This window comes from Apteryx mantelli, chromosome 4, assembly GCF_036417845.1.
Source record: "Apteryx mantelli isolate bAptMan1 chromosome 4, bAptMan1.hap1, whole genome shotgun sequence".
Taxonomy (NCBI): domain Eukaryota; kingdom Metazoa; phylum Chordata; class Aves; order Apterygiformes; family Apterygidae; genus Apteryx; species Apteryx mantelli.
In genome coordinates this window covers 52,450,239-52,463,848 of record NC_089981.1, presented here as the reverse complement: position 1 = coordinate 52,463,848, position 13,610 = coordinate 52,450,239, and the positions used below count along the sequence as shown (strand labels likewise).

At 42.9% G+C, this 13,610-nt stretch overlaps 1 protein-coding gene across 8 annotated transcripts in view; it reads left to right on the top strand.

Moving 5' to 3' along the window:
* The window catches only part of TMEM229B (transmembrane protein 229B), a 34,806-nt gene extending 25,346 nt beyond the window's left edge, over positions 1-9,460 (top strand). For 5 of the 8 annotated variants that reach the window (XM_067296590.1, XM_067296583.1, XM_067296584.1 and 2 more), the window contains 2 exons: positions 1,793-1,929; positions 5,667-9,460. In XM_067296590.1, coding sequence (XP_067152691.1) covers positions 5,694-6,197 — 504 coding nt within the window. In that variant the 5' untranslated portion in view covers positions 1,793-1,929; positions 5,667-5,693 and the 3' untranslated portion in view covers positions 6,198-9,460. Of the gene's footprint in view, positions 1-1,564; positions 1,608-1,789; positions 1,930-5,666 lie in introns of those variants that run through there. The other 3 variants (XM_013959560.2, XM_067296586.1, XM_067296589.1) reach the window with 3 other exon arrangements.
* The last annotated feature ends 4,150 nt before the right edge of the window (positions 9,461-13,610 follow it).

The following is a 13,610-nucleotide window of genomic DNA, read 5'->3' as shown; positions in this document are numbered from 1 at the left end:
AAGTACAGATTAAAAATGGTCTGTGCTCAGTCACAATACACTGTGCATTGGTTGAACCCTGAGGAAGGGAAAGAACATACACCTTAATGGAGTTAGAGTCCAGAGAGAGAAGCAGCAAGGACAGATTAATACATCCAGAACTGACCAAAATCCCAGAGCTCCAGAACCATTCTGAAAGTGCTAGGAGTAAGGAATGTACATCAAGTCTGTATTCAGAGGCAGCTGTCTGTGGTGCACTTTTAACAGTCATTGCAAAGCTTGATTAATCTATTTGCTGGAACTACTCCACACTTCAGTACAGCTGAAATTCTATTTTCTAAGCCACAGTTAATTGAGGCTCTCAGTTACCTGAAGGATGAATATCTCCTCAGAGTTATGACTTCAGCACATAAGTACTGCTGAGACTTTAGTGCATAAATCTTTAAACACTAATGAACTAATGTCTTGGGGCCAAATCCAGCACTGATGTTCTGTAAATCTTTATTTCTAATGGTTTGTGTAAGATTTATATGAAAATATTGAAGCCAGATTTGCAGCACATTAATTGAATGTTGTCTCTGGTTGCAAAGACACACTCATTTGGTATTTACTTACAGGGAAAATGCAAAATTAAGGAGAGGAAAAATTACATTTTTTAAAGTATTGCCCCAAAATGCATGTTGATTTTCATCGACACATCCTTGTACTTACTCTTCTTTGTTAAAGCAAAAAAACCCAGATATATGAGTGATTCTCCAGCTCTTAAGCAAGAGTAGATACAAAGATATGTCAATAAAAAACATCCAAAAAGTCATGAAGAACAATTACTTTTATATAAGTACTGTTTGATTTAAAAAAAAAGGGACAAGGAAGGGGAATATCATAAGCAGTAGAGCTTAAGGTCAAGGAGTGGCAGGTGCCATGTATTTCAGAGTTCCACCTGTGGTGAATCAAGTAGCTGACAGAATTTGCAGCCTAAGGCCCTAGCTGGTCAGAGGAACTGTCTCATGTATCTTTTGTTTGTGCTTTTCATTTATCAGCACTTCAGGGCTAATTCAGAGTATCTTAACTAGGGCTTAAGTAAGAACCTGAGACAACCTGAGACTTTGAAGCATGGTTTGACTGGGTAGCAGGGAGACAGGCAGAAAGCCACTGCAAAGGAGAGCTTTGAATGTGAACCAGACAATGCTCAGCCATTTGATCAGTCACGAACATGACAAGCACTGATGTCCCCCCTGCAGTGCTTGTGCATGACAAATCTGCCATTATTTCTTCATTTGCCAATCACTTGCCTTTTGCCTGCCTGGGCTACATCAGCTGTAAAACTGAATGTGTTAGTGCTCCTTTTTGCACAAAATGTCTGTCACGTTAGGAAATAGTCCTTAGAGCAGTTGGGGATTTATCTCCTTTCTCCTTGCTTCTCCTGGTGCTTCAGGTTTATCTATATCTTACCTCAGTCTAGGGGATGGTTAATATTCAATAAGGAGTTGATATTCTAAAATTTAAAAGCATAATCTCAGTGTTGTTACAGCATCCCTTTTTCTTGCAGCCCTAGACTAGAGCATCCTGCCCTGATCCTCAGAACCAGATCTCTGTAGAGAAACACAGTCCTTTATACTCTCCACCTGGTAGGCCTGTGATTTGAAAGTGCCTTTTTTGTTGTAGGTGGAGTGGATGGAGAGGTTCTGGGTTCCTGTGCTGTCAGGAGCGTTACCTGCACAGGCAGTGCCAGGAGAAATTCTAGGACTGTATGTTCCTAGGATGATGTGTAGTTTCAACATACTTGCCTTTTTTCTTCTAATTCTATCAGCAGGTTGGAAAAAAGGTCCTACTGGAGAAAGACAGAAAACTTCTGTGCTGGCTTAGCTCAGTTTTGCTGATAATGTACTGTTTTGAGGAACTGTTTCTTCAGCTGCTTGAAATATAAAGAGAAGTTGCTGTTGATGAAAGGTATTAATTTCATAGCTTTGAACTTGAAAGATCCCTGTTTTCCACAAAATAGCACAATGTAAGCAGCAGCATTACAAGTATTGCCATTCTCTTGCAGAGGATTGGTGAGGAGCTCGGTCTCCATGACTTGTTTCCTCTCTGCTGAGGCAATTGCATAGCTGGCAGCAGTGTTTTTGGTTTTTGGGAAGTCAGTGTCCATCCCACTGTAACTACCTCACTGATATAAATCACTTGTTTTCCTCGGGGGACTAAGCTATCATACATTCAAGCTTTTTGATCTATATTACTGTCACTCCATTAAAAGTTTTGTATCACCAAGTTCAATTATCTCTTCTGGGCTCTTCACAAATGTGCATCTCTTACTGAATCCAGTCTTGGCCTTCTGTTTAGATCCTTTTCTCACAAATATCCTGCGGCTATTTTTCAGCCTGACCCTTATGCATGAATTGCTGCCAAAAATGACTCCTCTCTCCTCCTCCGTATCTAAGACCTTTGTTTGCTGTATTGTCTATCAGGGATCAGCCGATTTGATATGGCTGGGAAATGAGAGGTTTGGGACAACTGCAATTTTAAGTACTTTGTAAATGCTCAAGTGTCTTGTAGCCACTAAGTTGTATAGTCCCCAACTTGTGCAATGATGTGATATAGCTTGCTGTATTTCTACCTCTGTATCCTCTGTTCCCTTCTATTTCTTACTGTATACTTTCTGTCTTATTTCAAATGAAGTATTTTGCACCAGGAGCTGTGTTGATTTATGGATGTGCTTAGTGCCTACCACAGTGGAACCAATTCATGTCTGGGCTGCCACAGTTCATCTGCTCTGTTTCAGGATGCTTTTAATCAGCAGGCAGCCAGTGAGGACTATCTTTCAAGCATATCGTAAGAAGGAAGTTCCCATGCAAGCTCAGGTTGACTGAGACAGTAGAAGGGAAGTGCTGAGACATTATCAGCACATTGGTGCTTATCTCCTTGCAATCATGGTGAAAGGGTCAGGATTCAAAGGATAGTCTTCGTAATGCATTAATCTCAATTGCAGAGGTTGTCCCAAGTCTACATTCAAATATTAGTCATAGACTTCCAGTGTAGGGACTAGATATCTATTTTGCAAAATGTAAGAAAAGCAGAGAATAACTGGGTAATTATTAAGTATGTGGTGTATAATACCAGGAAAGAGAGAGATCTTCATTGCACAGAGAAACTTATGTGGCGCAGAACTGAACATGACTTGTTGGATACATTTGCTGGAGTCTTTGGCTTTGGTGGGCAGGCATAAGACAACAGAAATAATTGGCGAAGGGATCGCTGGAGGAAGAAGGGAGGGATTGAGAGGAAAGGACCTTTGCACATTTGGACAGCCTATTTTGTTAAAGATCTAGCTTTGAAAAGAGATTTCCAAAATTATAAGGAAAATCTGACAGACAGTACTGCATGCTATGCATGCTCCCACCTAGCAGAATTCAAATACATTTCCTGTAAAGACATAGAAGGAAGGGCAAGGAGATAAGAGCACCAGTGAAAAAGCTTAGAAAGACTGAAAAAAGAGGAAAAACATACAATCATTGGCAGTTTAGTGAAAACTTTACAATCATTATCTTCTGCAGAGAATGACAGTTCTGTATTTCCTTTGCACCTTACCTAGTAACAGATAGGACCTCCAAGGCTTCTGCTTCTTTTGGTGTCTGCCTTCTTAGATACAAGAAGTTTCTCCCTTCCTGTTGCAGTAGTATATCCTCATTCTGACAAAAGATAGCCACAGCCCACTTCCTTCTTACTGTTTTCCCGTTCTCCTGTAGCTCTGACTACTGGTTTGCTCTTGAAAATATGTGAAAATGGGGAAATGATATGAAGATTCAAGATAAGATCCTCCTAAGCTTATTGGCTTTGCTGGAAAATTAACCAACTAACGTTATGTTGCTAAACTGTCCTTCTTCTCAGAGAGGAAGTTGCAATGCCCTTACACATCAGCCTCTTGCGAAGTGTGTGGAGATATACCCCATGCACATCTATGTGACACCTCCACAGTTGTCTTGGAGCATCTCTTGTGACTGAACTATTAGGAGACACGAGGGAATTTCTAGTGACTCCTTAGTCTTTCACCCACAAGCTCACAATTTGCTATTGACCCAGATCTGTAGCATCTGAAGATAGTTCAGTGGCCTATGTAACATGAATTGTGCTATTAGGAAATGGTTCTTCAAGCATCCATATCATGTGAACTGCCAAGGCTTTGGTTGTTTGGGTGTCAGCCTAAGAGAGGAATGAATGGGTTATGGGTACAGCTCTGTCCTTTCCACTTTTCAATATTCCCAGTGCTTCTCATTCCTCAGAAATGTGCGTACAGGAGGAGGGATGAACTGTAATACTTTTCCAGTGAATATTTTGCTCACCTTCTTTGTGTTCATTATTCTGACTCCTTTTTCTTTATGAATCTTTCTCTTTACCTATCTTCTATCAGAATCTCCTTTCAGTGCACCACTGAGTATTAATATTTTCTTCAGAGAGGCACAGTGTTTACAGAGCAGGGCAGGAATAATCTGTTTCCAGATGGCATTGGTATGACTGTACATGACATTACTGTAGTTCTTTCCTAGCACCTTGTACCACAGAGTTGACAAGTGCAGAGCAAAGAAGTTAAATAGTGTCTAATCAGGGGTCAAGAGAAACCTGACTTGAAAGCTTATACTTAAATAATGAAAGAGGTCATATTCACCCTGTGTTGTAAATCTGTAAGGCTTCAGTAAAATTATGCCTAAAATGAACTTGGGCTAATGAGTTACAGCATGGCAAGGCAGTGCTTAGGACCTTAAAAATCTCTACAAAAATTTGAAAGTGTAAAAAAAACTAATTGTGTTGAGATTGTTCAGTGATAAGTAAATTATGCCCTTTCAAAGCCTATTCACCAAGTTATTTCCTGCAGAGACAATTAGAGTTTGTTCTCATTTCCTACTTACCGTGACTAACCACCTCTCTCTGTGCTCAGCTGTTCCTTTTATTCTCATCCTTTGTGCTTTGCTGTTCTGAACCCAAACCTGAGTGGATTTCAATGACTCTCTTGCGCTTTTTGACTTCAGATCAGGAAGTCTGATACCGTAATGAATTCTTCTCCAAATCTTAACTATATGATGCATGTGAGTTCTCTAACAGAAGAAATAACAGTTCAGTTACTGGGCACAAGGTGTGGTATCTGAAAGCGTAAAACCTCAGAAACTTTCTCCTCTCATTTTCTTTCTGTAGCTCCCATCAAAGTATAGTTTTTCACTACACTAAACTTCCTGGGTACTGGGATTTAGGAGGCACCTGAAAGGGCTAAGGTTTTCTGTGCCCCATTCATTTCATCTAATCCATATTGGAATCAGCAAAGTGCTGTTCTTGAAAGGAGCAAGAAGATGACGTGGGCTCCTTTTGAGATGCTTGTATTTTTCTATTGGCAGTTGCATCTGATAAGTTCGTTGGTTGCCCCTCTACTGGCAAAGCCCTTGTACCTTTTGTCACCAATTCCAGCTGCATCCAGTCTCTCTGGCAGAGCAGTATAAGTTGTCTGGGCCCATTCTGAGCTTCGGAGCTTAGTAAGGTGCCACCTTTCCCCAAGACTTAAATTCACTGTAGTAAAACTGAGATAATTTGAAACTCACTTTGTTTCTCAGGTCCTTTGCAGGTGTTATGAATTTGTGTGTTGCCATGTGGGTGATGAGGACTCGTGACATCCTTATTGACTCCTCTCTCTGTTTTCATTTCAGAGTGCCTGCTGGGGTGTGCACAGAAGAATGGCTGCGGCAGAACCTCTGACCGCTTTCTCCCGGTGGTACCTCTATGCCATTCATGGCTATTTCTGTGAGGTGATGTTCACAGCTGCCTGGGAGTTTGTGGTCAACTTTAACTGGAAGTTTCCAGGTGTAACCAGTGTGTGGGCACTCTTCATTTATGGCACTTCCATCCTCATTGTGGAGAAGATGTATCTGTATCTCAAGGACAAGTGTAACATTTTAGTGCGCTGCCTCATTTACACTCTTTGGACATACCTCTGGGAGTTCACCACTGGCCTCATTCTACGCCAGTTCAATGCCTGCCCATGGGACTATTCCCAGTTTGATTTTGACTTCATGGGCCTGATCACCCTGGAGTATGCCATCCCATGGTTTTGTGCTTCTTTCATCATGGAGCAGCTGGTGATCAGAAACACCCTGCGCTTACGATTTGATGAGACTGCTGAGCCAGGGGCCCCCACTGTCCCTGTTGCCTTGGCCAACGGCCATGTGAAGACTGATTGAATAGTGACTCAGAGCCACTCTTAGCAATCTGAGAGAGCCTAGACCTCTACTACAGACTGTCAGCTCTGGCTTTGAGGTACTGCTCTTTCCTGTATGATAAGATTCATAAACCCCATTTTTTCTAATGGAGGTGTGCATGGGATATACCAGAAAAAAAAAAAGGAACCAATAGATTTTCTATGGATTTTACTCTTTGGGCTCCAAGGACCAATGTCAGCTACTTGTTAGTTAGGTCATTTCTGATTTTAACTTATTACAGATGAAAGCAGTCCTTTTGCTTACACGTATGTGGAGAAAGAAGAAAAAAATCCTGCAGTGGAAATGCATGCAAAAAGAAGAAAGTTAGTGGATGGGCATGGACATGCCAGCTAAGTTAGTGATTGGCTTACTCCATTAGGCAATATTCAGGTGCTTGCTTGCAACCAATACCTCCCATGGGACCTGAGATGCTGCAGGAACAAGGAAAATCCATCTGCTGTTGAGAAGAACCTAAGACTGGCAGTCTGCTGGGGAGGTAGATGGTATTCCCCTCTTGAGGTCCCCTTGGCCTCCCCCCAGGTTCTTTGTTGCACCACAGTATATTCTGGTGCTGGACATCTTGGAGAATTTATACAAGTCTTGTACTTTTTGAAGTCTCAGTCCTGATACTCACCAGAGAACTCTTCTTTTTTTTTTTTTTCTTCTTTTCTCTTCTTGACTTTATTAAAAAAAAAAAAAAAAGGCCTTTTTTCCCCGAGTGAATTTTACCATAATCTCTGCAATCTGAATCTTGGCAAAAGGAACAAGAAATAGCATATGTCTTCCCATCACCTGTATCCCCTCAAAGCAGAACTTGCCCGAAGGGCTGCTCCAGATTCTGGCTCCCATCCCAACCGTGCAAAATTTGTAGAGGCTGTACACACTACAAGGGCTTTCTGCCTTCCTTCCCAGGGATTCCTCTGTTTCTGGTGACGTTGCTGACTTAGTCTGGCTGTAACACCTTGTACTTGACCAAAGGTTGAAAATCTTTGTGTGACTAAGGCGGTATCCAGGATTCAGAGCCCTCTGGGACTGACTGTCAGCTTCCTTTGGCGTCGGCAGGTCTTGGCCCAGTTCTGCCCAGTGTTCTTCTCAGAGTATCAAGAGCAGGGTTTTATTTTTTCCTTCCCAAAGTCTATTTTACATAACTACAGCAAGCCTTTGTCATAACGCTGATTGGAGGCAGCAAGGGATCACGCCACCTGATACAGGCAGGCACGTTTTAAAAGAAGGTTTCTAAAGAGTACTTCATGCTTCCTCTGACTGAGGCTGCGGTTAGGGTGTGAATGCATCCAACAGAGAGCTGGAGGAGGAGGAAGTGCTGTGGCTCCATTTTAGAGATATCTGTGCTGGGGACAGTTTGAAATTTAATCCATTTGGGAACATTCTTGGAGCATAGGGAAAGCTGTAATACAGAAAAAGTGCTTGATACTGGCAGCCACAGATTAATTATTTGCTTTGGGAAATCTTGGCTGTTGGAGTTAACAACAACATGGAGTTTCCAGCTGTCAGACATATCTCACTCCTAACAGTTTTATGAGGAGGTTTGCTGTAATTGCCCTGTGTGGCCAGATAAATTTTAGGGGTTCTTCCACCAAAGTCAACAGAGTTGCACCAGGGATGAATTTGGCTTGCAATGCAAATCTGTTTGTGTGATTGTAGAATTCCACTCTTGTGTTGGAAATGTGTTTGTCCATGTTGGTCCTCTACTTCCAATGGGGTGTGCTCAGCTGTGAACCTGCTCCTTGCTCTGGAGCATCATTCCAGAGAGAAAAAGCACTTCTGGCTGTGTGAGGGGAATTGTTCGTTGGTTCTGCTCTTATGAGGGCAGTGTTAATTCTTTTTGTATCACACAGAGTGCAATTATTTTATTCGTCCTTCCCCCTTCTCACATGACATCCATTGCTGGCAATGGACACGTGAAAACTCTGGCGTCAAGGAGTTAATCAAATCAGCCTTGGGGTATGCAATGTCTTCTGAAGCACCCAGAATACTTAGGTGGGTATTTAGAGTTCCCTTTTTATATTTCATTAAATTAAAAGAGAACAAACACTGAACAGATTTTTTTCTTTTTTTTTTTTCATGCTGTGATGCCACTATTATGAAATCAGAGAAACAGTATGTTGTTTGTCAGCCTTGATGGTCTCAAGGGTTTAGACTCAGGCAAAATAGTCACCTGTCATTCATTGTACATGGAGGGTGGGAAAAGAGATGAGATTTGTATGTGGGATAATGTAAATCAGCTCTACTGAAACAAAACAATACTTGCAAGGTGCAGGTAAGAGTTGGGATCTCTCCATTCTGGCTCTGGTGCAAGTGAAGCAGTTCTGTCAGGGTGACTAAACACAGTATCTGAAACTAGGCTGTCCTCTCATGGCATAGCTTAATTCTGGTGTAATGCTGCCTTCCCCACAACCCTCTAAAACCCTCAGCTTCATAGAAACATCCTTTGGATCCCTGTTTTGTCCTTAGCTGTTACAAAACTCTAAAAAGTTAGAAGGAGTTATCAGCATCGTTTGGTGATGCCATACCAGCTGTGTATGGGATGGGGGAGGAGGAGTGGCTACTTGCAGTGGTAACCTGGTGCACAATCATGTTCTTTGGTTTCAGAAGCTTCCTGCTAAATGACACCGTTGTTGCAGTTATGTGATATCCATGTGCTCAAACCATGGAAGGGTTCCCAGGTGGCATCCAATATCTTACTCTATTATCCTTATTGCCTGTGCCATTGTAACACTATTGTGGTCTGTTTTCTACTGATGTCTGACAAGTACCACCCAGATATTGCATCTTCACAGAGTTGTAATTTACACCCAGAAGTGCACTTTACTTGCAGCTTGCACACCAGGAACAGAATGGAACCCAACAAATTCTTAAATCAATTCAAATAATCCCCTGGACAACTCGTGCTATCACAGGGTTTTCTGTAATGCCTTGTACCTAATGCAGCAGGATTAGCTAGACTTCTCCTTTCTGAGCAACATGGTTACAGTCAAGAGCTTTGTCTTTTCTGAGAAATCTCCCTTTTTTAATACATGTGATGCTTCTTACACCGTCTTACAGGAGGAGTGCCCAGAGTTCAGTGATACACCAAGGGTCTCACTGGCAGCTCAGCAAGGGCAAAGGAGCTGGACTGAACTAAAATGAAAAAAACGCACAAAGGCCTAACATTTGTACATGTATCTTCCTCAGTAGATTAAAGTTGCCTGTTTTGAGTTCACCAGCAATAAAAAACTTGTGATTTATCCACTTTGTCCTTACTCTGCAGCAACAAGGAGGGAGTTGCCTATTGCTGCATTTTTTGGTATGGTGGGATATGGGCTCAAATTACCTTTGGGTTCTATTTTGCCTCCCTTGTCTTGCTTTTCGCTTTTACCATCCACCTTAAGCATCTCAAAGTACATGATAAAATAAAGATTCGGGTGCCTGCGTGCAAAAGTCAGTTCAAGCATTACTGTGATGTCCGTTCGTACTCCAAAGATCTTGCCCGAGGGAAATATTTGATTTAAAGTAGGACTAGACTGCATTTTGCTCTTTGATGTTATAATTGAGAGAAATGTGTACATATGTACCAGGTGCTGTTAAGCCTCTGGTCTGAGTACATTCTGTAGTTAAAGCAGAATAATCCAATCAAGGTTTTGCTTGATTAGTCCTATGAATATAAAAGGTGAAAAATGACCGAAAGGCTTTAACTGCTTTGAGAATTGGGAAGCTGGTAACCTGAGTCCTCCTGAGTTCAAGCTCAGGTCAAGCTGAGGTCAAGCTATGACCAATTTTTGAAGCCTGCACAGAAAGAGAGGGGATTTCTTCACTACTATGAATAAAACATGAGTCACCAGTAAGATGTGTACTGAAACCAAACATTCTTCTGTTTTAGTTCATCCTGGGCCCTGAATTCATGCATGTCCTGTATTCAAGAGGCAGACTTGCAAACCAGAGTTCTCTTTGCTTCAGTTCTTCCTGCCTGCAAACTGTGCCTGAACCACCTGACAAGGAAATGGCTCTTTTCCCCTTCCTTCCTGCTCATCAGCCACTACCACATCCCTCTGTGATCCATCCCCTGTTGCAGAAGGAAACGGCCCTCTTTTGGTGCAGCCCCTTCCAAATCAGAAGCCGTTCCCAACACAGATAGTGTCTCCTTCTCCCAGCTCCTTTGGCACCTCCTTTTCTGGGCAGGATCACAGTGAGATCTCAGGAGTTTTGTCCCTGTTTGGCAAATGGCCTCTGCTTGTGTCCCCTTCCTGTGTCATGAGCAGCCCCCTGGGAGGGGACCTTCCCTTCCTCCCCCCCCAGGCAATGACACAAGCCCTTCCACTGCTAGCCAGGGGCTCAGTGCCACTCCAGCAAGGCTTTAAGTGAACAAAGGTCAGCTCAGCTTGGGCAGGGAGCTGGACTGAACTAAAATGTTAAGTTTTAAGGCACCAGTTAAAGCCTTAAAAACACTGATTTTTAAGATCTAAGACTCTGGGCTTCAGTCTCATTACTAACAAGCCATCTAGAGGTGTGACTGTATTTGCACACCTGGAATGGCTTATTTTGAGGATGGCAAGCGTTTCCTCCATGTGGGGTCTGGCCACCCTGTACGCTGACTTCTGACCACCCCACAAGAGAGAAGTTACAGAGCAGGCAGTGCACCCAGTACCTGCTCTGCTTTTGGCCCCCAGGCAGCTAGTGCAGATACCAAAGGAAGAAGTGCTGTCTTGAAATAAGTCCTAGGGAGGGCCTGCGGATGTGCTGGTTAATGAGGGTCTAAAGGTACTACTTCTTCAAATACAAAGCTGCGCTTTCCCAGTGGGATCTTCACTAGATGTGGCAATGCAGAAGTTATCTGCTGTCCCCAAAGTATGTGATTGCCTGAACTTACTCTGAAGTAGAAGGGATGTTCAGAACCTCCTGTTGTCTTTTTCTCTAGAAGATTCCTGAGTTGCATCTTTGTGGAAAAATACATCTATAGAAATGCAAGCCAATGCCCACTAAGCTAGTATAGGTACTAAAAGCCATATAGCACTGTGCTCCATCTTGTTAAATGAATCATGATAAGAAGCAGAAAACATTGGCCCACAGAGAGTGCTGCAATGTGGCTATACCACTTTCAGCACCTGAGTTAGCACAAGGACCTACTCAGGAATGCATTTTGCCTTATGAAATACACTCTTAATTCCATGGATTCCAATGGAAATGTTTTTCATGGGAAAGCAGGAGGTTAAATGAGAGAGAAAGAGTGAAATACCACTTGAACTTTATTACTGCTTATGATCTTGAGAGTGTCTTGTTTGTAGTTTGAGCTACTTAATTGAGACTCTAGAGACCAAATGCAGGAAGGTGACTTGCCACAGCCATGGAGCAGGTCACTGTATCATCACGTAAGCGCAGGTTGTATTGCATGTAGTGTGCTCTACAATTCCTGTGCAAACCCAGGAAGAGCTGCTGTACAAGGACTGTGGTGAGTACAGATGATATGAGTGCTGCTGGTAATGGTTGCAGAGCAAGGACTGGTGGTGAGATCTATGCTCCTAAATCTTCAAGAGCTGGACAGGTCGGTTAGAAAGAGCCTCCCTGACCCCAAGACTGATACCTTCTGACAGAACCAGCTCTCTTATGGTCTCCATGTTTGCAACTTCTCTGAGGTCTAAAGCAGTTTGGCAGTATTTTTATTCTGACAGAATCAGACCTTTACTTGGCTCTTTATTCTGGAGTCTGGGCTATTCACTCCTCCCTTTGTAGCCACTGGATTTTCTGCTGTAAATAGCTTTCCTTAGCTCTCAGAAAATACTGGCTTTAAATGGTAATTCCAAATGCTTGACATCAGTTTGCATGTATGCTTTAGTCAATTTAGGACCAAAAGACCCCTAAGTATCTGGTAACACTGTTTATACCATTGTGTGGCATGCTGTCCTGGTTGTTGAGTGTTGATGCTATAATGAAGAAGAAGGAGAAGGAAATGCAAGCAACTTGCTCTTTAATAAAAATTAGTAAACATATGCAGATGAGACAATATTCATTAAATATGTGAGTTGAGACATGCATAATGCTTGTAGATTTCTGGATTTTCAAACATGGGACACTCTTTGCAGTGCAGAACTTCTCTTTCCTTTGAGGTTAACCCCTTTTGCAACATGTCTGCACTACTATCTCTGCATGGTACTTTACCTAATTTTTTTTTTTTTGGGGGGGGGGAGTAATAGTACTTGCCCTTCTTTATCAGGTTCCCCTGAAGGATCTCAAAGTGCTTTTCCCACACCAGTGAAATCTCACATCAGGCCTTTGATTAGGTCAGGATTAACCCCAAATAACACCGATGGAGAGCTGATGGCAATGTCCTGTCGGCTCCCAGAAGATCTTTTCAGGCCTGGGAAAGGGAGTTGAACATTTTGCCCGTTCTCCAAAAATTTCCAAGTTTGAGGAGTGAAGGAAGAAGGTTCCAAAAAAACTGGGAAACTGGGGAAGGGCTGCCTGGTTTCCACCATCTGAAGCTGTCCTAGGAATGATTTGTGCATCAGCATGCTTCTTCTCTTCCCTGAGCAGCTTCAGCATGGCCATTTGCCACCTTTCAGGCCCACAAGCTGCATGTCAGGACCTGTGTTTGCTGCTGAGTTGCCAGAGAGGCACTGGGCACTTGGGGAGCCCTAGGCAGGCAGCTCTGGGACAGGAGATGGCATTGGCTCTTCAAGAGTTTCCCAGCACTGCTGCAGGACTGGGTTGGGCTGGGCTCAGCTGGGCTGAGCGTGCAGCTGGCTCTCTGGGCACCCTGCTGATGCTAGCCTCTGCTGTCTGTTGCTGAGATATTTTCTCCAGAGCCTGGGGTCTGGATTGTCCAGCAACCCTGTGCCAGCACAGCCCCACTGCTGCCATAGCCCAACAGGGAGCCACACTTGAACTCGTGATAGCCACACAGCATGCTGTGGGGCAGAGCTCTACCACAAATATTTGTTTCTTCAGTTATCTAATGTTTGTCGTCATATAGGATTGAACACGTATCTTGACACCTAGAGCTAAATTGCCCTGGACTTCAGGGCACTGACTGCATTAGGGTTCTGTGCTGTTTCCCCTCTGCCCCCATTTTTGCTTTGCATAGTTTAAGCACAATCCAAACGTTTCGGGAGATAAGTTGTTGCACTGAAACATTTCTGAAGAGCCCATTACTGGAAACATTCCACAAAATACTGGATGACTTTGGGATAGTTTATATTTACATTTCTTATTTTGTCCAGCTCCCAGATCCCAGAGAAAGGATCTGGTTAAGCACTTTGTTGTTGTTCCTAACAGATCAATGCAGTGGTGATGGTGCTGATGTTTCCCTGGTGCTGTGGAGTTACACAACATTGCATTGCCATGTGCTTATGCTGAGTTGGCTTTCAGTATTTTTTGGTGATATCATCCCATAAATTATTTCCA